At 46.3% G+C, this 26555-nt stretch overlaps 2 protein-coding genes across 2 annotated transcripts; one reads left to right on the top strand and one right to left on the bottom strand.

The window, feature by feature from the left end:
* Positions 1–5152: 5152 nt before the first annotated feature.
* CILP (cartilage intermediate layer protein) lies at positions 5153–14862 on the top strand. Its single transcript, XM_010169335.2, has 8 exons — positions 5153–5267; positions 6508–6591; positions 7548–7601; positions 9015–9200; positions 10343–10657; positions 10766–10874; positions 11354–11511; positions 12524–14862. Exons 1-8 carry the CDS (start codon positions 5210–5212, stop codon positions 14860–14862), a joined length of 3303 nt encoding a protein of 1100 aa, XP_010167637.1. The 5' UTR covers positions 5153–5209.
* A 5986-nt stretch (positions 14863–20848) lies between these two features.
* Positions 20849–26264, bottom strand: MTFMT (mitochondrial methionyl-tRNA formyltransferase; the record flags this gene model as incomplete). The annotated part of the gene is made up of 8 exons (XM_010169336.1): positions 20849–21305; positions 21682–21764; positions 22400–22481; positions 23042–23133; positions 23698–23773; positions 24354–24456; positions 25283–25405; positions 26024–26264. Coding segments are annotated over 8 exons (1001 nt in total), but the record flags the coding sequence as incomplete, so codon positions are not given.
* Positions 26265–26555: the final 291 nt, after the last annotated feature.

The following is a 26555-nucleotide window of genomic DNA, read 5'->3' as shown; positions in this document are numbered from 1 at the left end:
GGGAGAGCATTAATCCTATAGGAAAAATCCTATGAGAGCCAGGCAGGTCTCCCAGGGGTTGATCCAGGAGGGGAATGCATCGATGGTTTGGTTGGGAAACACCAACCTTGGACAGTCAGAAAGAGAAGAGCAGTTTGGTCTGGGTTGCATCCTTACCCACCATCCAAGGGTGCTCCAGCCCTGCAGAGCGATGGCCTGGCTGCATCTGGGCATGGGGCAGGACCCCCCCCCGTCCCCTCTGCCCTCTGGGTCAGGGCATTGCCCACCCTGGGTGGATGGAAAGCAGCTGAGCATCTTCTGCAGCCGTGGTGCAGCCAGTGGTGCTCAGTGCTGGAAACATCTGGGGCTCTGCTCGTGCTGCTCCATCCAACATCAGCCACATGCCAGAGCTGCAGCAAGGGATGGTGAAGCCAAGAGAGATTGTGCAACCAGACTGTTCTAGAGACTCGGTTTTTGTATGACCTCACACGTCCCAGACCTGCTCCTGAAGCCACACACGTGTCTCCTGAGCTGGTCTTAGAGGAGCCACGCTGGGGAGGAGACACCTTTGCTAAGGAAGCTGCAAAATCCTGTATGGAAACACCTGTGGCTGCGCTGGGCTGGAGCTAACGCCTGGTTTCCGTACCATAAAGAAAAACATCTTCTGCCTTTTGCAGAAAAACACGTTTCTTACCCCACAGCGTGGCCGTGGCGGGAGGTAGGTGCCATCCAGAGAACGTGAACTCCTTGCTCTCGGTCTCAGCACCTTCCCCACGTCTTGTCCTCCTCACAGCAGGAGAACGCGGCCAAGCTCCATGTTTATCTCTCAGGTCCGGGTGCTCCTTGCCCACCGGATGAATATTCCGCCGTGTTCTGGCACATCTCAGGTGTTTTTTCCTTTTCCCTCATAAACGCAAACAGGAGCTGGTGCAGGTCACTGCCAATTCCTTTTTATGTGACGGGGTGATCGATGTTCCTCTCGCACCGCTCCCTCTGGCAGCAGGGCCGGCAAGGATTACTAAGAGGTAGCCTAGGACACCGCTGGCACATCCCACTCACCACTGGCCACCCTGTTGTCCATCCCCACCCCACCACACACACTTTCACCCCAGGCTCATGGGGCAAACCAGCAGCACGGCCCCATGGGGCTGTGTGCGTGGGTGGAAATCACTCATGGTCGTGTGCTCCATGCAATGGTCAGGAGCACCAAGCCAGGACCAGTTGCCACAAGTTACACGGGGAAAAACGTGGCTGCAGAGGGAGGAAGGATCTGAGGGGGTTGAAGCCAGCCTGGGGCAGATGGGGAGATGTCCCCATATCTTGAGGAAGATGTAATCACATTTATCTGCTAGACGTGCCCAGCTCTGCACTACCCCGAGTGTCCAAACCACGCATCCAGCTTCATCCCATGTCCTCACATCCCTGCAGCATCCTCATTTGACCCCTGCCAGAGCCAGCGTGGGGGCAGAGGTGAGTGGGCAGCGTGGGCAGTGTGGGGTTCAGCACCCAGCCAAGCCCTGCCCCACACCTGCAAAACACGGAAACCCCACGGGCAACGCCGAGTGGGCACCGCATTTGTCCCAAACTGGGCAAGAACCAAAAAATCATCCCTGGAACTCATTGTCCTGTGTTCCTACGTGCTTCATCTCCATCCTCAACACTCAGCAGCATTTAGTTTGGATCTGGACCCATGGAGAACCCCTAACAGTGATGGTGCTGTACCGGGATGCAGTGCCCACACCTGGATGTGGTACCCACACCGGGATGTGAGACCCACGCTGCGATGGAGTACCCACACTGGGATGTGGTATTCACACCAGGACATAGTACCCACACCGGGACACGATACCCACACCAGGATGTAGTACACACATTGGGATGTAGTACCCACACTGGGATGTGGTATTCACACCGGGACATGATACCCACACCAGGATGTAGTACACACATTGGGATGTAGTACCCACACTGGGATGTGGTATTCACACCGGGACATGATACCCACACCAGGATGTAGTACACACATTGGGATGTAGTACCCACACTGGGATGTGGTATTCACACCGGGACATGATACCCACACCAGGATGTAGTACACACATTGGGATGTAGTACCCACACTGGGATGTGGTATTCACACCGGGACATGATACCCACACCAGGATGTAGTACACACATTGGGATGTAGTACCCACACTGGGATGTGGTATTCACACCGGGACATGATACCCACACCAGGATGTAGTACACACATTGGGATGTAGTACCCACACTGGGATGTGGTATTCACACCGGGACATGATACCCACACCAGGATGTAGTACACACATTGGGATGTAGTACCCACACTGGGATGTGGTATTCACACCGGGACATGATACCCACACCAGGATGTAGTACACACATTGGGATGTAGTACCCACACTGGGATGTGGTATTCACACCGGGACATGATACCCACACCAGGATGTAGTACACACATTGGGATGTAGTACCCACACTGGGATGTGGTATTCACACCGGGACATGATACCCACACCAGGATGTAGTACACACATTGGGATGTAGTACCCACACACATTGGGACATGGTACCCATACTGGGATGTAGTACCCACACCAGGATGGGATGCCCACACCAGGACATAGTACCCACACCAGGATGTAGTACCTACACTGGGACATGGTACCCACACCAGAATGTAGTACACCAGGATGTAGTACCCACACCGGGATGTGGCACCCACACTGGGACATAGTACTCACACTGGGATGATACCCACACCAGGATGTAATACTCACACCAGGACACAGTACCCACACCAGGACACGGTTACCCACACTGGGACGTGATACCCACACCATGCCCTGCCACGCTGTGGCATCGCTGCCAGCTGCAGTTTCTCCCAGGGTTTGTTTTCACCATCACCTTGTTCAGGGATTATTCAGCCTGCGGTTTCCTCTCTCGGCCGCTCTGGTTTAGCTCGGCGGCCGGTGGCTCGCTGCCATCCCCTAAGCTACACGCCGGGCTATATAAGCCACCTCGCTGGCTCGGCTGCGGGGAGGCTCGCGCGCAGCCCGGCTCGGCGGCAGCACAGGGGAGCTTTCGGTAAGGCTGCAACTCTCTTTCTTCTTCCCAACCGCCTGCAAATCCTTTAACCCGCCATTGACAAGCTCTTGCCTCACCCCCAGACCGCAGCTCAGCCGGCAGCTTCGCGCAGAGAGGACGGGACTCTCCTTAAATTGAGGGTTTTTATGGTTTTTGTAGGTAAGAGAAAAAAAACAACAACCCCAAACTAACCCAACCCTGGGAAGTTTTTCCCCTTTGTCGCAGCGAGCGGTTATATAATATCACTGTGTTATTAAGGCGGCGTAATTAAGAGTGGCTGTGATTGAGGGGGAGGTGGAAATTAATTGATGGGCAGATGAAGGTGCAGAAGCTGCGAGCTGGAAAATATTGTTGGGGACGCATAGAAACAATTCTCTCCCTCCTCATCCCAGAGAATGTTTGGGGCAGGGATGCAGGGATACGGGGACGGTGGAGTGGGGGGCTCGGGGGGGACTGTGCTTTGCTCATGTGGGATTGTTTGATCTCAGTGATTCCTTTCCGCCTCCTCATCCCAGAGAATGTTTGGGGCAGGGATGCAGGGACACAGGGACGGTGGAGTGGGGGGCTCGGGGGGGACGGTGCTTTGCTCACGCAGGGTTGTTTGATCTCAGTGATTCTTTTCCATGCTGAATCCCCCCAGTCCCTGCAAGAGAGGGGACGTGGGTGATGCCAAACCCTCCCTGCTGCCAGGATCTGCCAGCTTGAACCCCCCCAGAGAATGTTTGGGGCAGGGATGCAGGGACACAGGGACGGTGGAGTGGGGGGCTCGGGGGGGACGGTGCTTTGCTCACGCAGGGTTGTTTGATCTCAGTGATTCTTTTCCATGCTGAATCCCCCCAGTCCCTGCAAGAGAGGGGACGTGGGTGATGCCAAACCCTCCCTGCTGCCAGGATCTGCCAGCTTGAACCCCCCCCTTTTCCCATCATCGCATGTCGCAGGGACAGAGGGACATACCCCATCCCAAACCCAACACAGAACAAGTCACAGCCAGCTCCCAAAATAGCCACCGAGTGGGAAACAGGCTTTTATCCTGGATTAATTTTTCCTGGTTATTGTCTGGCTGTGAGTTCACGACCTCGCCGTAAGCCCACAAAACACCGCTCATGTGTTGCTTGTTATTTGTGCTTGACTGGGATTTGCTGAGCCATAATCAAAGTATTTCCTAGTCCCACATTCCCCGGCCTCGGAGGGGATGTTTAATGCCACTTACAAATAACAAGGTGTTCTCGCTTGCCGCCTGCTCTTTGTCAGCTTCATTCTATGGGTAAACTGAGGCACTGAAAGGCTGAAGCAATATTTTCCCCCCTCCTCTCTCTTCAAGTTCATTAATTTTGTATGCATAAAATAAAGCACCTGGAAGGGTAGCTGGTGTCACTCAGGCTAACACCAGCTCCGTGGGGACCTTCAGAAATTAAATACCCAAATTCTTGATGCCGCAGGGATAAGGGACTCAAAACAAAATGTGAAGTCTCTGAGCTGGGGAAGAGCAACATAAAGCCTCGGTCCCTCCTCTCTGCATGCAGAAAACAGGGAAATATTTGGCTTGCTCAGTTTTGCAGCAAAGGCTTGGCTTGTGCACGGGGTTTTCTGCTTTCAGAGGTGCTCAGGAGCCTTCCCCCTCCCCACGCTCCCGGCATGTGCTGGGAGAAGCTGCTATCCTCACACTAAACCCAGGTTGCAAGCAGAGGGATGGAGATATGGAGATGTTCCTGCTCGTGTCGGGGACAGAGCGGGTGCCAAGGGGCCGGTGGAGCCGCATGGGCTGGGGGAACATCCCTGTAGAAGTATTTAAGCTGTTAAGAGGCACTTTAAGGAGATGTCATTACAAAGCAGCGCTCTGCAGAATAGATTTGGGCTCAGATGTGACGGCGAGAAGCAGAGGGGACGCGAGCGCAGATGTGGAGCCCCTTTGGGGGTAAGCGGGGGGTTGCCGGGGGTGGGTGCATGGGCAGGGGGTATAAGCAGCCCCACGGTGTGTTTTGGATGGGTTCAGCCTGGGAGAAGCTCCCTGAAGGACCACGCGTGAGCCTTGACATGGTTGGGCTTGTCTCTGCAGGTCTGGGGAAGGCGTGAGACGGCTGGGGATACTCCAAGAAGCCCCTGGTCACCTCTGGAGACAAGGATGATCACCACAAAAGGACTGATCCTCCTCTTCCTCCTGGGAGCCACGTCTGTTTTAGGTGAAGGTTAAATGTTTCTATTCCTGTCACTGTGCTGTCCCCTGCCCATGGGCACGCCGGCATGAAGGCATGTCTGCTGGTGGCCACTGAGCCAGCGGACATGAGCCCAACAGCGATGCCGGGTGCTGCTCGGGGTCAGCATGGCCTTTGCCCAGTTAAACAACTTCCAGATGAGGTGCCCATCCAGCCCCCGGACCACAGGTCAAGCCCCTCTGCCAGTCAGCCAGCTGCTGCTTGACCAGGGATGAGCCCCCTGCCCACAGGGCGTGATGGGACCATCCCATCCCTGCCTGTCACCCCTGAGACCCCGCAATGTCCAGCCCGCACCCCGGTTCCCATCACTGTTCCCCTCTCCTCCAAGCAGAAGCCCCTGGCCAGTGCCTTACCCATCACCCAACCATGAAACAACCCAAGCCAAGGAAGCAGTGACACGTCTCTTCTCCAGGAGAAGATGCGTGGGGGCATCAGGATCTGTCCGCTCCCGGCTCTGGCAGGTCACACGCAACCCGCCCCTCTGCTCCAGCAGGTCTTGCAGAGGAAACATGTTTGCAGGCTCTTTGGATTTGTTTTCTGAGGCTATAGAGGAATTTTTCCCTTAAGTGCTCTGGTCAGATGCCCAGGGATAAGTACAGGGAGAATTAATTTGTCACTGGGTAGGTGCCCAGAGCTCTGCTGAGCCTCCAACAGATGGGCATAGTGAGAGCTTCATGCTTAGCTCCCCAGTTTAAATGGGATCGGTCCCAGCAAGCACCCCAGGAACCAACCATGTCCACCAGCTCCCCTTGGGCATGTGGGTGGCCAGCAGGTGCAGAAACCAGTCCATGTCCCATAGCAACAACCATCTTCATCAGGTTCAGCCTCATCCACCTCGGGTTCATTTCTCCCTGCGCAGCAAGAGGCAGGAAATATTTAATATCTCCAGCTATAAAAAGATTATTTGGTCTGTGTTCTGGGCAACACGGAAAACACAAAAAAAGCTTTTCTTGGGTGCTAAGTGAAATTGCAAATTTGCATCATACCCGAGCCACAGTGATGGTGTGGGACATCTCCATCACACCCTTCACTTGGCATCTCCTGCACGTGATGCACCCCATCCCACAGGAGCTCTAATCAGCAATTCCAACCAGCCACAACCCAAAGGGAAATCTAAAAAACCCTGAGCCTAAAGATGCCCAATCCCTTGTATTTAATTAACTTATTATTATTAATCTAATTTATTCTCTAATTTATTGACTCTTAGGTCAAAGACTTCTGAAACCAGCCTTCGGCAGGATCCAGATAGGACAGAAAACCTTCAGCCCGCTGGTCCTGCTCAGCTTGGAGAGTAAGTTATTTCCCAGCTCGGGCACCTTTCCCTCGCGGGGACAAGGGGGTGTTTGCACATGTATTATTTTTTTTTCAGCCTTAATTTACACCCCAGCAATATTATTTGAGTAGATGAGGGTATTTAGGCAATGGAATAAATGTTATTCATCTGTGACCTCCTGTAGGGTTTTGGCTATCGCTGACACACACTGTTGGCTCCTCTCCTGGAAAAGTGAAGGTCAAGTACATGACCACAGCCCCGATTCGCATGGGCTGGGAGGGCGAGGAGAGTCCAGGGATGGGCAAGCACAAGCTCTGACTTGCCTTTCCCCTGCTCACCCTGTCCCCACACCCAGGGGAGGGTGTGACACCATCGCTTTAGAATTAAATCCCATGGGGCATTAATTGCCCCTAGAGCCCGCTCTGCTTGTTAATCCCCAGGAGATACGCCAACCCCTCAAGCTTTACTGCCCAGCGCTCGGGATTTAAATTCCAGCGGGCACTGAAAGGGCTGGACGTGCTGATGCCATAGCCGAGGGATTAGGGGACTTTCCCAGCCTCCCATCCCACTTCCAGCAGCGTTCTTAGTCACTGGGAAGAATCAAAGCACCAAAAACATGGAGAGAGAGAAAGAGAGAGGTCCTGTCCACCTGCTGAGAGATATTTTCAGGAAAAGTACTAGGAAAATTGTTTTCCCCTCAAAGTGGACAGCACAAGGCAGTGAGGCTGAGGCTGGGGCTGGCAGAGTAGGGGGTAACTCCTGGTTCTCTAGGGAGAAATAAAGCAAAAGCTTGAGTTTTTTCCCAATGCAATGGGAAATTAAAGTGTCTGCCCTTGGCAGCAGTGAGCTGTAAACTCAAGTTTTTGCCTCCAGGAGAGGGTGTCCCAAGACCTGGTCAGGTTAAACTAGGCTCAGTGCAGCCAGGCTGGCAGGAGGGACCTACCTGAATCACCCCACACATCCTCTGCCCACAGGTACAAGGAGCAGCTCTCGCAGGGGAAGCCCGACCTTCACCTACATCAGACGCAGTAGGTTCCTGCCGGCCGGTGCCGCGGGGTAGCCCTGTCCCACCCCACGTCCCTGCCAGCCCTCGAGCCCCTCGGCTTCTCCCCCATCCTCCACTTTCTGCTTTTTCTGCTACCCAGAGCCATATAATGCCATTTTCCTCCACAGGACTCCCCTCCTCCTGATCTTCCAGATTAAAGCAGCCAATCCCAAACAAGTTTAGGATTTTACCAAGACCCCATTTTATTCTGTTGCATGATAAATTTTTGCCTGGGACAAGTACAGACAGACATTTATCCATGTGCTGCCTGGGAAGGGACCACCTTCCCCTGCATTCCCCAAATTGCTAAATAAGATCTATGGATGCACCACTTGGGATGCTGAACTGGAGCTGCCAACATACCAACAGATTAAAAACTTCCCCACCTAAACCAAGTGCTCACTCCAAACCAGTCATGACCTTCCCATGGCTGCTCTCATTTAAATGGTCTTTTCCACTCACCTGCTTTTGTAAGCCAGGGGTTTGTTTTCAACCATCACTATTCAAATAGTCCAGCCGCGTGCCTGGCTGCCTTTCTAAAAAATAACACAACCTGGTTTATTACAAATCAGGTGGGAAAGTAGGTGAGGGAGAAAAGATGGCACACATTTCCAAAAGTTCTCATTCTTAGAAACTTGAGTCCCAAGCGCATCCTCGTAAACATTATTAGAACATTGTCATTTCAAAATAAACCCCAAACCACAGAGTTGGAGTGGATCTCATCCATTCAAAGCAGCTGAAATTAATACCATCTAGTAGCCTATTAAAGACATTCCTTTTAAAAATCTAACCACATATTAAACTCTCAATAAACTCCCATTGTGTTTTACAAATCAGCTGGCCCCTAACATGTTCAGCCTGCTCGGTAGCATCTTAACCTTCTGTTTTGCACACAGTAAAACTGGTGCTTGCAATAGGACACACGCTTCCCCTATAGAGAACATATGTTGGAGTATGGTTAAAAACATTCAACATGATCGTACCAACAATTTTACCCTTTTTTTTGGTGTTGGTTTGGGGTTTTGTTTTAAGTTTAACCACATTTGAAGTGGGTGAGTGTTGCCCCTCAGCCAGCATTTAAATGACAATGTGTATTTGATTTCCTTTAAGCCAAAGTTATTCAACACTAAGCATGAGCTGCCATGCACTTTGCTCCCTTCCAGTTTATCTTAATCATCCTGAATTTGGTAGCCTGCAGGGAATTAAGTCAGAAGCCTTTAAGACATCTTCCTCTGCTTTATTTCCCAGCTCCCTGAACATGCTTTGAGTTTGTTTAAATCCATGTGGTGCGTAATATCCAAACGCTTAGAGAAGCTGCTGAGAAAACAAGAGGCTGTTTTCAGGCGGCTGCTCGTGTAACGTGCGCCTCAGTAACACGCCACTGATGTTATTCAAGGTCCGCTGGTGCAAGATTCAAAAAGGTTTTTGTCCCCATGGTCGAAATGGAGCGAGTGCTCAGGAAAATGTGGCCAAACCGGTGTGCAGAAGCGTACCAGATCCTGCCTAGCTGAGCACCTTTGGGGCACGCACTGTAATGAAGTGACCGAGGAAGGGCGGCTCTGCATTGGACATGTTTGCTCAGGTGCTCCTATAACCTCATTTAAGGGCAGGGGGATGATGTCCTGGTCTCACCTTGTACTCCCTTCGCTCTCATTTTACCATCTTTCTCTCCCTTGATAGGATTTCATGATGCTGGTGCCTTCCTGAGTAGGGCTGGAGAGCACTAAGGGAGCAAAGCACAGGGAGTTTATAGCCAAATAGCAAGATAAGAGTGGGGTCCAGATAAGAGGAATCATCAGGGACCCATAAAGATTCTGGGGATATAGGAAAAATCTCATTAATCTTGTTATAACAGCAGCTCTCAAGGTGGAGTCAGCAACTGCAGGCAGCTGCCTCCATGCAGTCTCCAGGAAGGAGAAGATTTGGGAATATCAGATTGCCACAGCCCCTGCTGAAGGGGGTTTGTAATTAATTATATTATTCTTATAATCCCCTTTTAGACAAATTATTTTGAAAATAGTCTATGTTTTCTCCAGGAAAGTTGTTCCAGGTTTTCCTTGATTTCTTCCACTTATTTCCAGCTATAAAAATAAATATCAGGTAGCTGCTGCACAAGGATGCTCTGTGATTGTAAAAGGAATGACCTGAGCTCTTGCCTTGGGAAGAAACAGATTATTATTCAGGATTAATCACTATAGGAAATGAAAATGTTTCAGAATCACTGTTTGGGAGACTATTAGTTAAATCCATGTTCTTTTGGCAATTAACCTATGTCCTGCCCAAGCCAGGATACCATTGAATGAGGGAAGACAGCTTTTAAGATAGACTAAAATCATAACTTTTGGGCATGAGTTTGTAGCAGAAACCTAGAAAGTTTAAGGCATTTGGATTTGTAATTTTGCCAGGGTTGAGCTAAGAGCTCACATACGGATCTGGATTCAAATTTCCCCGAAATTCAACCCTTTGGGGAAGGTAAATAACAGTTCTAGCTGTAATTATATCCACGTGGCTGCTTTCTACTAATTGTCAGGTTCAAAATGACATCGTCTCTGTGTTTCTAATGCAACAGCTGTTGATAATCAGCAAAAATATGTTTTGGATACAATTTATTCCTCATGCAGTATCTGCCTTATTGCATCTAAATTAAAAGCAGATGCGAGACCATGCTGTGAGAGTTAGGGGGGGACTTGGGGTTGCTTTCTGACCTGCTTGCCTCTCCTCCAGCCTGCAACATCACCTGCCCCATGGGCCGTGTCAACGCTGACTGTGACGCCTGCATGTGTGAGGATGCGACCCTACACGGGAAGGTCTCTCTCGAGGATGGGTCACCCGCTGCCGATGCCCGGGTCTACCTGCAAGCTGAGAAACTCAAGCTGTTGACAACAGCTGATAACAGGGGCATGTTTAGGATCCCGGGGGTTTGTCCCGATGGTAAAAACACCCTTAAAATAAAGAAAGCCAAATATGCAACAGCAACTGTCACCGTGCCTGAGAGCACCAGAAGAAACCTGGCAATCCAAGTGCAGCTGCAGCGATCAGGTAACCCCAAAGAGGAGGGGAATGCAGGAAGCTTTATGCAGTAATCAGAAATAAACCATAATTTTAGGAGGGGAAGAGGAATAAGATGGTCTTTTCCTCCTTCCACAGGCAAACCCTACATTTTCAGGAGCCCTGAAGACAAAGCCAGGAGAGTGGGACAGAGCGTGTCACTCTGCTGCGATGCCCGCGGTAGCCCAGCCCCTGACCGCTACCTCTGGTAAGGAACTCACATTTGATCAGACAGAAGTCTTACCTGTCCCACAGATTCAATCTTTATCTCCTTACCATCTCCATAAAGGTGGGTTTTTAGCTATAAAACAGTTAAATACGCTGAGAACCAATTGCTGCAAATGCTGGTTTCCTCGAGATGCGCAGAGCTGGCGTTTCTCACGGGTGTGGTAACGTCATCTGCCGAGGGACTCACTGGAAAAACATACAAATAAAGAGTTTGAAAAAACCTCAACAGACACAACTGGCAGCTCTGCCTGCCTGCCAGCTGCCCAGCAGCCACATCTCAGTACTGCCAGGGGAAGGGGAATAATTTTTAGGTGTTGCCACCTAGTCAGACTACAAATGGGGCAACTGAGGCAAGAGGTCTGGCCAAATCCACATGGCAGGATGCAGGATTAGGCCATCGCTCTGCTCCAGCCAGGCAATCAGCCTCTGTTCCCTTAACTGCCTGCCTGTTCCTGGCAGGTACCACAACGGCTCACTGCTGGATCCTTCCTTATACAAATATAAAAACAACCTGATTCTGAAGAACTTGAACAGAGACCAGTCAGGAGAGTATTTCTGCAAGGCCAGCAGTGCCGGGGGGTCGGCGAAGTCCCAACCTGCCAAACTTGCTGTCATAGGTAAGGGAGGAGGTGCATGATGCAATCCAAGCAGCTGGGGAGGTGGCGGGGTGCAGAAAGCAGGAATTGTGATATATGCAGGAAAGAAAAGTCACGGGAGAAATGTCTGGGGTTTATTTAATACATTTGTTAGCAGATAAGCTTGCGTGAGCTGGTTGTGAACCAAATGCTCTCTACAAACTGGAGCTCTGGATTCCAGGTGACCTGCCAAGCTCAGTCTGCTGGTTTCAGCAGATTTCTCGCTGTACTTGCTGCCTGATGTGAATGTTTCTGTTTGTTTAGGGTCTTTTTTTGTTGGTTTGTTTTTTTTATTTAAACTTGGGATACATTTTAGTCTGTCTATAGCCAAAAAGCCAGGCAGCTGCAGAACATCTAGCTGAAGGTGGGCTGGATGGCAGTGGTGGGTGCTTTTAATAAGGTACCTAAAGTTAAAGCTGAGCACTTGCTTCACCAAAAAGGAGGGTAGATGAATTGAGCTAACCAAAAATCCTGCAAAACCTCTCCTATGAAGACAGGCTGAAAGAGTTGGGGCTGTTCAGCCTGGAGAAGAGAAGGCTCCAGGGAGATCTTATAGTGGCTTCCAGTACCTGAAGGGGCTACAAGAAAGCTGGGGAAGGACCTTTAAAGGGGAAATGGGTTTAAGCTGAAAGAGGGGAGGTTTAGATTAGATATTAGGAAGAAGTTCTTCACTGTGAGGGTGGTGAGACACTGGAACTGGTTGCCCAGAGAAGCTGTGGCTGCTCCTCCCTGGAAGTGTTCAAGGCCAGGCTGGATGAGGCTTTGAGCAACCTGGTCTAGGGGAAGGTGTCCCTGCTGATGGCAGGGGGGTTGGAACTGGATGAGCTTTAAGGTCCCTTCCAACCCTAACCCTTCTATGATTCTATGAAAACATCTGGTTTGTGGCTGCAAAAAACCTCACCGTTATTGAAAGTTTAGCTTTGAGGGTTTCAGACCACGTAGCGATGGCTGTGCAATTATTACACACTGCTCATTAAGAAATCTTATTCAACAGGAAGACAAGAGGCAGCCTGCAACTCCCAACCCCAAAGCTACCTCATCCGCCTTCCGCATGACTGCTTCCAAAAAGAAACCAACTCCTTCTACTACGACGTGGGCAAATGCCCAGCAAAGACCTGTGCTGGGAAACTGGATAAGGGACTCCGGTGTAAGGACAACATTGCCTACTGCTGTGGGGTGTCCAAGATGGAAACCAGAGATATCTCCTGCAACGGGTACACGCTCCCCACGAAAGTTGTTGTAGAATGTGGCTGCAAAAAATGCACCGAGACCAAAATAACAGTTCGAGGCAGAGCCACAGCAGCAGATAATGGTGAGCCACTGAGGTTTGGCCACATCTACATGGGGAACAAGAGAGTGAGTATGACTGGTTACAAGGGAACCTTCTCCATCCACGTCCCAGCAGATACAGAGAGACTGGTTCTAACTTTCGTTGACCGGCTGCAGAAGTTTGTGAACACAACAAAAGTTCTGCCTTTCAAGGAAAACGGAGGTGCTGTGTTTCATGAGATCAAGCTACTAAGAAAGAAAGCCCCTGTTACGCTGGAATCCACCGAAACCAACGTGATTTCCTTGGGAGAAATGGAAGATGATCCCATCGCCGAATTAGAAATCCCTCCCGATGCGTTTTATAGGAAAAATGGAGAAGCCTACAGAGGCAAAGTGAAAGCCAGTGTGACATTTCTGGATCCAAGAAACATCTCAACAGCTGCTGTGACACAAAGTGACCTGAACTTTGTAGATGAGGAAGGAGACGTGTTCCCGCTCCGTACGTACGGCATGTTCTCCGTGGACTTCACTGATGAACAGGGCACCGAGTCTCTTAACGCAGAGGAGGTGAAAGTTCATTTGGATGCTACTCAGGTCAAGATGTCAGAGCACCTGCAAGAGATGAAGCTGTGGTCACTAAACCCAGAGACAGGATTATGGGAAGAAGAAGGGGACTTCAACCTTGAGAAAAGTAGACGGCGTAAAAGGGAGGAGAGAACTTTCCTGGTTGGGAACATGGAGATCAAAGAAAGGCGGCTTTTTAACCTGGATGTCCCAGAGAGCAGACGCTGCTACGTCAAAGTCCGGGCGTATCGAAGCGAGAGATTTCTGCAAAGTGAGCAGATCCAAGGGGTTGTCATTTCTGTTATAAACATGGAGCCAGAAGCAGGGTTCTCCTCCAACCCCAGAGCGTGGGGCCGTTTTGACAGCGTGGTCACTGGTCCCAACGGCGCCTGCGTGCCCGCCTTCTGCGACGAGCAAAACCCCGAGGCCTACTCAGCTTATCTCTTGGCAAGCCTTGGGGGTGAAGAGCTCGAAGCTGTGTCTTCTGCTCCTAAACTCAACCCTAACGCTATTGGAGTCCCACAGTCGTACCTCAACAAGCTCAACTACAGGAGAACAGATCATGAGGACTCCAACACCAAGAAAACAGCGTTCAGCATTAACATGGCCAAGCCAAGCTCCAATTCCCCCGAGGAGAACAACGGCCCTATTTATGCTTATGAAAACCTAAGAGAATGTGAGGAAGCTCCATACAACGCCGCTCACTTCAGGTTTTACAGGATAGAGGGAGACCGGTATGACTACAACACCGTTCCCTTCAGTGAAGATGATCTCATGAGCTGGACTGATGACTACCTAGCGTGGTGGCCCAAGCCCATGGAATTTAGGGCCTGCTACATTAAAGTAAAAATAAATGGACCCCAAGAAGTGAACGTAAGGTCTCGTAACATGGGTGGGACGCATCCCCGTACCATTGGTAAGCTCTACGGCATCAGGGATGTCCGCAGCATCCGTGACTCGGAGCAGCCCAACGTGTCAGCAGCCTGCCTGGAGTTCAAGTGCAGCGGGATGCTCTTTGACCAAGACCGTGTGGATCGCACACTCGTGAAAGTGGTCCCACAAGGCAGCTGCCGTCGCGAGAGCGTCAACAGCATGCTCCACGAGTACCTGGTGAACCACCTCCCCATGGCTACAAACAACGACTCCAGTGAGTACACAATGCTGGCTCCTCTCGACCCACTGGGACACAATTATGGCATCTACACCGTCACTGACCAAGACCCGAGGATCGCCAAGGAAATCGCCCTGGGTAGATGTTTCGATGGCACGTCCGATGGCACCTCCAGAACAATGAAGAGCAACGTTGGCGTTGGGTTGACTTTCACCTGTTCGGAGAGGAGCACGGCAGAGCAAAGCATCACCCAGTCTCAGAGGAACTCGGGCCAGCAGTCCATACTGGTTCTGCCAGGGGAGAGCCCTGCGTACCGAAGGCAGCCGGCAAACCGCCGCATGGCCCAAAGCAGGATCCCAATGAGAGGTCAACGTTCTCCTACATACTAGAGCTGTCTAGGAGCCTTGGTAAAGTCGCTTACACTTGATTAAATATAATTCAAAAGCAACATCTACCTGGCTAATAACCTAATTAAAAGCTGGTAGGTGTCATTATTTTTGAGACATAATTAAGGTGCACTTTTTTTTCTCACCAGAAAGGAAAGACATAAGGTAAAAATTGGGGTAGTGCGTTCATGTCTTATTAAATGCATCCATAAAAAACAAATCTTCTTTCTGCCTGACATTAAACAGCTTCACATGATAGCCTACAGGGAAGACTAAACACACACAATTCAATTAAGTCATGTACATAAAACATCCTTTCGTTCTGCATCTGCAGACTTTGCCAGCCCAAGTACCTGTACAGTGGTTGGTAACATGTGAAGGAATAAACTCATTTCCTCATACTGAATTCAACTGCAAGGTTTTGTACTTGAAATGTAAGTATTTTATTTATTTCTAGCTTGTTTTAGAATGACTGTATTCAAGCTAAACTACCGGCAACTGCATTTCTCAAACTCACATGCTCGGTAGAACGGAGAAGCCATGTGGATTTGTAGGTTCCACATGGATAAAACTACAGTTTTCTCTTGCTTCTTGCATTATTTGACAAGAAAATCCACGCTCTATGATAGGGTAGGTTAATAAAAACAAGTCATTTTGTAACTTTGACAATGCTGTGTTGCTTTTGTGTTTGACGTGCCTGAGTAAACCACGCGTAGAACTGAGCAAATAACCTGCAAAAATTCACCTTTCTGTTCCCAAACAGGTGTCAGCTTTATCAATGTGAGATTCATCCTGGGTATGGGTGAGTGGGGTTTGGTGGGTGGTTGGCTTGGTGCTCCCTCAGGTCCAGGGCTTGGCCATGGTGTCAGGGAATCTGTCCCCAGTTCGAGATGTGGAGAGGCAGCAACAAGCAGAGTAGCACATCTGTTAGCTGAAGGTCCAGCTGGCCACAGAAGGGGTTAGACAGACAGTGATCCACCTCCCAAGTGACCTATTAAGTTGTCCTATCAACCCCCCCGCTACTTCTAGCACGGAATCAAGGATCTCACCAGCACAAAAGACATCCTGTGTTTACACCCAAACACACCACTGCCAATAAATTTCTAGGGTGCAGGTAAGCCAGCAAGCCTCCAATGCTAAAATTTCCACCGAGAGATCACAAAAAGGTGAGCTGGATGAGAACTGGAATTCAAACACATGCTCAAGCATGGATTTCCCCTCCTACCCGACCCCTGCTACAGGTATGAAGCCAGTTCTAGGTCTATGTTGTCTTACCTATAGCTCATTAATGGCATGGAGAAACTTTCAACAGCCTTTAGCAAGCTTCAGAACAAGTTCTCAGATCTGACACGGGGCAATCCAGGCATTAAACACTGAGCTGAGTTATGCTTAAAAAAAGTTAACAAAAAAATACCCTTAATAATCCATGGTTTTATGCAAATTAACAGTTACCAAAGAGAAGCAGAAAAGGAAGAGCTGTGGAATACTCTGGCACATCCTTTTCATACCAATGAATTTAGACTCTTGTGTGTTTTCTTTTGTGTCTAGTCTGCTGCAAGGGCTTGGCATGAGCTGAAGCCAAGGCAGCCAGTGGGGAGCATTAGCTCGGACCTTCCCACAGAGCTCTTGGCTTGCGCTGCAGACTCACAGAGAAATGTCTCTTCCCTCTGCTCCCCTCCTCCTCTGCAGACAGACAGCCAAATCCCAAACTTAGTTTCATCACTTTGAGGGTGAAGTAACACAAATGACTTCTACAGACCAACCCAGGAGATACATGGATGAAAGCAGGCTCGGGATCTCGTCCCTGTGCTGCATGTGGGCTTGCCAGAGTCAAACACAGCAGAGTACAGGGCTCTTCCTCTTGGGCAGATATGTCAATTGAACAGGAATTAAATGGTCACAGCCTTCCAGCCTGAAACAGAAAGAAGCTCTCCAAGTTTCCCCATACTGTCCCCCACTGCTGCTTAACTCCAACTTGGAGGAACAAACTAATCTCTGTACTCAAGTCCCTGAGCTCTCGGAGGAGGCTGCTGGCAGAGAACACTGGATACAGAGCAAGACAGAGAGGTTTCAAACACGGGTGCTTAAGCACCATCATCAGAAAACAACCTTGGCCCAACGAGCACCAGGCAGCACTAACACTTTGTCATTACTGATGAGCCACCATGTCAAATACATTCAGAAAGTTCATGTAGAAAAAAAGTTTATATAGTTTATAGGAGGAAAAACTACAGCAGGTCCTGGCATCCACCACTCACACAAGTTTTATGCTACAGTTCAACGTCACTTCTGACTTCTCCAGCTTGTGTTTATGGTCAGTGTACACCAATGTCCTTTCTGCAACCTGAAAATGAACCCACACTCCCACATTATTAAAGGAGAACATCAGCTGGAGGAATCCAGAAAGGTTTTGGACTCAGCTCCTCCCTTGACCTTCAGACCACCAACCTTAAGCAACAGGCTGAAGCAGGAGACCTGGCTCCTAAACAACAGGCAGGTTTGCGGTTAATGGCAAAGCATCTTCCATTAAGGTCACTTAGTTTCCAACCCTCAGATAAATCTGGTGACCTATCCCTCCTCCTGTTTTTAAGAAAGGGAAAATATTGCTTCCCAGAAGCAATCAGGCTGTCAGCAGTTAGGATAAACAAAAGGAGAAATATTCTTGTCTAGTCTCAACCTTCAAATGATTCAGGGATTTTGCAATCAACTCTTTAAAGTGACTCAAGTACTCCTGCAATTAATCACTTACACTTTTTGTTTATTTGCAATTTATTCAGCAGAAAACAGGAATAATGAGGTTTCCTAGGAAGCAGGGGAAGTAGTAAGGTTCCAGATCATGAAACAGATGCATCTAACTGCAAGTCACCAGCATCCTAGGAAATATCACTCCCTCTCACATTTATTTGAAACTCAAGATGAAATCATCCCTATCCAACACCAGAGCCCTTCTGCTGCCCAAACATTTTGCAGTTCTACCAGTGATTTGGCTTAAGTAATATTCAACTGGATGCTGGGTCTGTGAACATCTCTGCTACTTTCCCTCTCTTGTTCCAAGAGCAGGACAGCTGGTTTATTTTGCTAGTATCACTTTCCAATTGCTAGGGTAGCTGTACTTGACCTCAGCAGTGGTACTGGGGATTGAATCACCATATCTATGTTCCAGAGTCAACCCTGACATGCTATTCCACACCTCATCAGTGAATGCCCCATTTTTGTTTTGTCTGTTCTGTAAAAATAATCAGATTTTCATTACCTACCAAGTTAAATCCCTCCAGAGGTAGGTGAAAGCAAAGTTTCCAAAGAAACATTTTGGCTAACAGCTGCCTGGGGAACATCAATTCCCTTTAAAGCTTCTCGACTATGTCAAAAATAGCATGCCAAAGATTTCCTCCATAAAAAAGATAGATTAATCTCACCCTCTTTTCCTCCATAAAACAACTTGATTAAAGTTGTGCCTGTTCAGAGCTAGGACATTAACTGTCAAGCAACAAAGAACTGTCTAATCTTTGATAACTTCTTGCACAGAAAGCAATTCTGAGAAGCTTTAAAGCAAACTCTGCACAGATCAAAAGATTAAGTAGAGGTATCCTGGCTACAATCTGGTTTAGACATTATTTGGTATTAAACAACTAACTGAAGACATTGTGTACCAAATTTTCACAATCTTCTGCCCAGCTGACATTGGTTTTCCCCCCAAAAGAGATGCAGCGAGCACCATCTACAGGGTTTCTGAACACACTTCACCTCAAACTCCTGCAAAGATGCAGTGAAAGTCTTTGTTGGTTGTTGCTTTATGCTTTAGTTAGGACTGAAATTACCACTGGCCATCAAAGACTCAACAGTGACACAACTCACACAAGGTGGAATCTAAAACTGTCAGTGAGAGATGTACAAATTGTCCCACAGGTTCTCTCCAATGCTGACATCTAATATAGACACTGCTGGCTGGAAGCTGATATCCCAACTAGCAGCACTAATGCCACCCAACAATAACACTGCTTTGCTCCCTGTCAAAGGATAGAAACAAAGCTGTTCTTTGCCAATCAACTTTATGATGTCACAGCAGGTTCCAAAAAAGCAAAGGAGTTAAAGAACTCACAAGCAAGTTTCCTCAGAAGTCATTCCTAAGAACAAAGTAGTTGGTTTAACAGTTTGGTCATCTGAAAAACTTTTAAGCTTTAATTTGTTGAACTTTTGATACTATGTTCTTTCTGTGGGAGTCACATCTCACCATTCATTTTGCTCAGGTCACAATGAACCACAGCTTATTTTCCCAGTGCCTGGTATATCAGAAAAATTGGGTCCATCCATGTTAACAGGTAACTAAAATACTTCACTTCTCCCAAGTCAAAAATTCTTCTTTATTTGTGCTTAAAATTATCTATAAATTGTGGTAGAGCATTATTTGTTTGTTTGGGTTTTTTTTGTATACTCATTTCTCTGCTAATTCAGCTTCTGATACAGGAGGCCAGACTCCTACCATACAGCTGATTAGTGTCAAAAACTTCACTGTCTACAGGGAAGGCACTCTGGAGAAAATGTTCTTATCCTCAGTAAACACTGAATATTTGAATTTCAGTGATGCCTACAAATGTTCTTTAAAAATAACTGAAGAAAAATTCCCAGAAACTCCAGCTGGGAAAACACCAGGCAAGCAGCCATCTAACTGAGACCAGTGATATAACCAACTCCAGAAAACATCCAAACCCACCCACCATCCCTTCTAATGGCATAAGGTGGTAACTACCCTCTCATAGACTGATCTGAACAGAGTAAAAACAAAATGACTTCACAACCTTCACTTGCAAGGAGTAAGTGGGAGCAAAGCACAAAAATACATCAGTTGTTTGGAAACAAACTTGCGGTTTTATAGCTTCTGCAGCACAAATTGCACCCTTGAGTCTGCGGACGAAGACAAGAGGAATTCTCCACAGGAGCCTGACCTCCATCTTACTGTTGTTCCCAGATTCTGACTCTGATTCACAGGCTTGGATTTCTTGGAGGATCACGTGTTCTGGAAAACCTGTCAGAGGCAGATTAATTGTTGAATCAATGGCAATTAAAAGAAAAAAATATGGCAGCATCTGCTTTAACAGATGCTTCTTCAGAAACACTTTAGTTCACGTTATATAACATGTTTTTCTAATTTTTTTCTTTTTGCTTTCTTTCATTCAGTGACTCACACTCAAGCACGTCAAGCTCCAGTCACCTTGATACATCTGAGGAATTCAACACCTGACTTGAGCTTTAAGTTCCTGACATGAGTGCTTGAAAAGACATGAATGCATTGAAAAGTTTGAAGAGCCAAAAGGACACAGGGAAGAGGATGAGCAAAGCTGAACCATTGTAACACCAACCCTACACAAGTCCTGCAGTTCTTTCCCCTCCCCCCCACCTTCCCCCCCTTCCTTTTGAGGCTTCCAAAATTTCAGTGATAATGCTGTAAATACAAAGCTAATGGAACAGTGCTTCCCCAGAGTAGTAGTTCATTCTCAAGAAAACTATCACAGACTGAAAAACATTCTCCAGATGCTCCTAGCTAAGGCTTAAGCTATTCATCTCAATGTGGGGACACAAAGGCAGTTTAAGGGTCTGCAAGAAAATCAAACTAGACAATCTAAAGAGTCTAAACAAGCACTAAACTCTGAGATAGAGCAGATATCCCAGACAAATTCCATCCATTAATTTTCTGCAAATATTCCACAGATACGTATTGCAAAGCTGTAAGAAAAACTTACTCTTATGGATACTCCTTTCCTACTTATGGATACTCTTTTGTCAGACACCCTATCAAAGAGGAGAAGATATTTGACATAAATTATTTGGAAATGAAACAGGCTTCTGTCCTTAGAATCTCACTTTCATGAAATAACATCAGAATTACAGAGAAGCACAGGTTTTTAACATTTCCACATTGAAGTAACTGCACACAACTTGTGCTTGAAGAAAATAATACCAAAAGTCCTCGAAGATAAATGGAAAACATCATATAAAAATAAATTTATTACCCAACAGGGGAAACACGAATTTATTCACTACCTTCAGCATTCACAGAGATTCTCTTCCGTGATGGGGAAAGAGAAGTGAGTATCATCAGGAATCTATGATGAAAATATGCAGATGACAGTAAGATCAAACACTTTGAGAGGAAAGCCCTTAACTAAGTTGAACATTATAGGTGGGCACTGAAATATTTTCAATTACTATGAACTTACAGACATCTTCTTCCACATTTTAAAATACATCTATTGTTTTACGTCCTGTGCCAATATTCCCCTCTCCTTCAGAGTCTTTTTTGTTGTGCTAAGTTTGAGTGTTTGAAATCTGCATTCCTGATGAACTGTTCTCAAATTCTGCTGGAACCAAGAGTGCATATATCCATTGTAGAAGTCAACTGCTGTAAGCTTCTTCTTTAATATGACTGTTTTAATTCCGATCCAGCCTTCCTAAAAATAAAAACAAAAAATTGGCTGTAAGCTTCTTCCATGTTTTAAAATTAGCACAGAATTGTAGGGGTTGGAAGGGACCTCGGCAGATCATCTAATCCAACCCCCCAAATTATGATCTTTAGCTGTCTGGCTTACAGAACACACCTTATTTAATGTCATTATGTTTACATTACAAGTCAAATTCTTACTTGCAAGTGAAAAGCCTGTCAGTGGAAACTAAAAGTTCTTTGACATATCAAATAAAAAGATCAATGTCAATCTAAACTAGTTCAGTGAATAACAATGGATAATTAAGACCAAAGTTATACAACACACAAATACTAAAAACCTCATTTTTAGGGCAGTGTCTATAAAACAAATGGGAAAGACCTACCTTGCAACGAGCTATCAGTGTTTGGGACACTTTATGGTATAGTAATGAACCAGGAACAGCTTCACAGTCATTTAATATTTCATCTAGAAGCAAAGCAAGATTGTCTTGCATTTTTATGACAACAAGTACAAAAATGTTTGAAACACTTAAGTCTCTTTGAAGCACAATAATCATTTCAAGTCACTATTTTGCTCAAAATATTTTATTGTATTCTGTGGTTTATGACACCCAAATGAGCAGGGGAGAATTGGAACAGCCACTCTCTGGCACTGCTCCCTACCTGATCCATGAAGTCACTAAGCCCTGTGTGCTCTGGTACACCACAGGGTGCTCAGATGCACAGACTATGACACAAAATGGATTAAGCGAGAGTACACAGGGTCAGCTTTCCTTGTGAGAGATCCCCAGGCAATGGCATTAGGAGAGAATCTCCTAAGTAATTAGAGGATTATAATCCTCCAATCTCACGATTCATAGAACTACCCCTGCTGCTCAGTCAACATCATCACAAAGCAGGAATATCCTTAAAACCCATCTTAAGCTCATCTTTGGGCACAGAAACAAACTGCACTCTGAGCATATATGAGACTTGGTTCTACTGGAGTTTCATAAAGCAGTACTTAAAAGTTATAGTTTAGTACAATTGTGTACAATCTCTAAGTCAGTGTTTGAAAAGACAGGAAAATATAACTTAATGGACTAATTTAAAAGTAAATACCAGCAAAACCAGGGATATTATCCACTTCCACAAAATCCAGAAGTTTAACAGTTGTACCCTTCCAGAGGGTCTGCAAAGGAAACTGGAAACAGAAGCAGGTGACACATTGAGAATGTTTTCACAATTTCCAGGCAACTGTCTAGGTTTTGGGTTTTTTTTTTTTTTAATGTAAGATACCTGTGATAACATTAGGGAAAAATCTGGGTATATGTCCAGATAAGAGATTTCCTGTATTATATCTAGTTTTCCTTGTTCTTCCTCATCTCATTGACAAGCAAATCATTAGCTTGTGCAGTAATGAGTTAAACAACTAGCTGCAATAGCTGTCTGCAGTGTTTACTTGTCATGCAAACTACTGCAGAGTTCTGAAAGCCTCTCAAATGCATCAGTGGAAATCTCAGAGCTGAGGAAACAATACAAAACTATTGAGTCGATTCCACACTTGGGATCAAGCTCCTGAGAATTGTCTTCCACGCTAATTCCACCTCTGATGCTAAACTACACTGGGATTTTAAAACACATGCTAGGTTTTAGAGGGTAAAATAACTAAACTTGAGTTTTAGTCATTAGTTAAAATACTTTCTCCAAACTCAAGACATGCTAGAGGACAAAAAAGGGTTAAAAAAAACCCCACTGTCTTACCATACTTCCTATTGCACGATGCAGTTGAATTATTTGTGCAGCTGTTTGCTCTTCCCATTTTATACAACTCTTAGCTACAGATATTTTAGGAGCTAAGGAAAAATAACAAGAAATTGTAAGATTCCATATTTTGTTTTGCACCTTTTTGCAAACAAATAGCTGTTTTATTTTATCCTATTTTAAACTGAATTTTATCTTGACCAATGGCAGGTCTACCATCCAGCCATATGTACCTTAGACAACAACTGGAGAAAAGATTTTCTAAAAACCTCAATTTGGTTTATTTATACTTTATTCTCAGCTGTCCTCTTATTTACCCATTGCACTGCAAACTGATAACATATATTTACAAGCACAGCTGTAACATTTTTTTCCCCCCATTATAAACAAGAACAACAACAAACACACTCAGATTTTGTGACATCACTAGTGATCTTGATATTATACAGACAACCGTAAAAGCAATTAATGTAGTAAGTCTGAATAAGACCTCTGAAGCACTTTTCCCCTCTGTATGACTTTAAGGCAGTGAAGAGATGATATTGAGAAAGGTACCTAAAAAAAAATATTACCCAGCACAGTAGGAAGAAACTTAAGTTTTCCAGTTGATAAAAGAGAAAATTAACAAGTTGTATTAAATATTGATGTGTACCTACCAAATGTTACTCCTTCTGTTGGCTGCTCTTTTTTATTTTTTAAACTTTCAGGCAAGTTTTTCAAAACTGATATCAGCTGCAAAATTAAATTTTGTAGAGTATTAGCAAAGCTCAGTAGAGTATATTAACAGTAAGAGTAAATCCAAGACATACAAATATAGTACTTAATTTTGCATCAGTGAAAATTTCTCGTGAGCTTTTAGAAAACTGGGTGAGTATATTCAGCAGACTTGTATCACAGACACAAACACACTAAAAGCATCCTTCCCACTGAATCACAACTAAAAAAACCCCAAGCATTCTTTTATGGATTATTTAATCTCTGATATTAATCTCAGAACAGGACAAAAGATAATTATTAAGATGAAAAAATATGTATTCTCTTCAATGAGAGAAGAAACTGCACTGTTTCCATACAGAGCACTCCAGTTCTTCAGTGAACACAAACAGAATGGAAACACAAAGGACTAACACTGACAGCTTATCACACACCCCTCAGCTTTCCTCTCAGCAAGGCAAAGTGCTCAAATACTCAGTTTCAGATCACTCTCCTCTTAACAGCTACAGTCAACTCAGAACAAGACTAAAACCAATTCTGTTTACACACATTAAAGCAAGGTACTAATCAGAAGTGACACTAGTTTGCATGACTTTACCATGTTTGCACCCATCTCTGATAACATCACTTCCAGGTCCTTTGCAGTACAGTGGGGAGGAACAGGAAACTCTTCTTGCTTAATAATTGGACCTACATCAAACCTATAAGGCAGGAAACACACAAGCTTACTGGAGGAAAAGCTGTAACTCAATTAGCAGTTCAAAAGTCTACATTCAATACATTAACTCAGCTACTAATCACCTTTATTTTCCTCTAAAACTTTATTTTTCACGCATTATCAAATTGTTAAGCTCGCAAGACAACGCAGGGAAAAGAATATCAGGTGTATCTTGGCAACCAAGATTCACCTCAGCAAGCTGAGACTGAGGGGAACGCACAATTTATAGTTCAGAAGCAGAAGATCCCAGAAGAAACAACCTGAAGTATTCAGAAGAAATTTGTTTCGCGCTTTCCTGAGATCTGTTATCAGACAAGCATCTAAGAAAAGAAAAGATAACTATGATAGTGTGTTTTCACAAGCCTTTTAAGCCACAGTTTGTGCTGAAATTAAAATATAATCTCTCTGTCTCATCCCTAGGCAGGCAATTGCTTGTCCTCTCTTTCACTTACAGGGGGTTACAGGTGACTCTGAAGTCTGAAAACCAGATCTTTCCTGTCAGGTCATACCAAGCCTATCCCTCTAGCTGTGTGACTGTTTGTTCTCTGCCAGCTCCTTGTAATAATGCCAAGAATTAAGAGAACAGGCCTAGAGTGCAAATTACACACTCACAAACTGTATTTGTGACAAGTCTCATGCAGTCAGATGAAAATGCCTAAACACTTCAAATTTTAATTTAAACACACACACACATTAAAAAAGATAATGATTACATAGAATGATTTAAATGATGACTTAAGTGGTGATGATTTAAAGTCTTGAGAAGCAACAGAAGCAGTGAGTTGTTTTGGGAAGCATATCTAACTTACCTTTTTGGTCTTATTTCCATTATTGTCACCCCTGTCACTTTATCACCGTGAAGCACTGTGTGGACGATGGGTGCAGGACCTCGCCATCGTGGGAGACAGCTGGGATGGACATTCAGCACACCACTGAATTGAAATATTGTAAAGTTAGAATAGGGTACCCAAAGCTGATCCCACATGTAAACGGGTGTGCAGCATTTATTACACTGAAACTACTTCAAGAATTAACTCCTCAGACCTTCTGAAGTGTTACTCAGGTTTAAATAGACATTTAAATTAAAATTTACACTATATAACCTTCAGTTTCTCAGTGAGCGCAGAAAGGGAGGTGAGAGGAATAAGGGTAAACACATTATGTTGAACATTTAGAATCATAGAATGGTTTGGGTTGGAAGGGACCTCAAAGCTCATCCAGTTCCAACCCCCCTGCCATCAGCAGGGACACCTTCCACTAGACCAGGTTGCTCAAAGCCTCATCCAGCCTGGCCTTGAACACTTCCAGGGAGGGGGCATCCACAACTTCCTTGGGCAACCTGTTCAAATTTGCATGGATCTACATCAACATGTTAAACATCAACATGTTAAACAACAACACTGAACCTCATGACAGAAGTAGGGCTCAGACTAAGCAGATGAACCTAGGAAAGAAGTACCCTCATCTGCTACACGTCACAGGTGTTGACTCAAAACCACAGTCTAGCTTTGCTAACGAAGCAGCAATAGATGTCCTGCCAACTCACTCACTATGGGAACTGCAGAATGAGGTCCTCACTTAGAAGACGTCCAAATGATGCCACCACACCCACATCAAACTGCCCCACAGGTCCTGTGTGTGGCCACTCATGAACAGGCAGCTGGAGCTCCCGGGCACAGCTCCTCACAGGCAGGTCCCCAGGCAGGCGGGAGGGCAGGGTCACCACCTCCAGCCTGGACACAAGCAGCAAGTCCTCGCTGGGCTCCCTGGAGGGGACAAGGCATTGAAGGCCTCATGCAGGCAAAGAAAGGGAAAGGCAAAGGCTGGGTCACCCCCACCCCTTGCTATGCCCCTGAGCCCTTCCACATCCCCTGTGCCTCCAACTCCTCTCCCCTGCCTGGTCCTCAGCTTCCCAACCCTGTCACCCCCAACCCCCTCACCACCCCTGGCTTCTACCTTTCAACCCCAGACCCCCCTCACCCAGCCCCACAGTCCCTGCCCCCTCTCCAAGTCCTGACTTCCTTGTGACCCCCTGCAGAGAGATCTGGATCAATTACAGAGCTGGGCAATCACCAACTGTAT

Source organism: Antrostomus carolinensis, unplaced genomic scaffold (assembly GCF_000700745.2).
Source record: "Antrostomus carolinensis isolate BGI_N321 unplaced genomic scaffold, ASM70074v2 scaffold6346, whole genome shotgun sequence".
Lineage (NCBI taxonomy): Eukaryota > Metazoa > Chordata > Aves > Caprimulgiformes > Caprimulgidae > Antrostomus > Antrostomus carolinensis.
The sequence above is the reverse complement of the archived record's forward strand: the minus strand, read 5'-3'. Positions and strand labels throughout refer to the sequence as shown.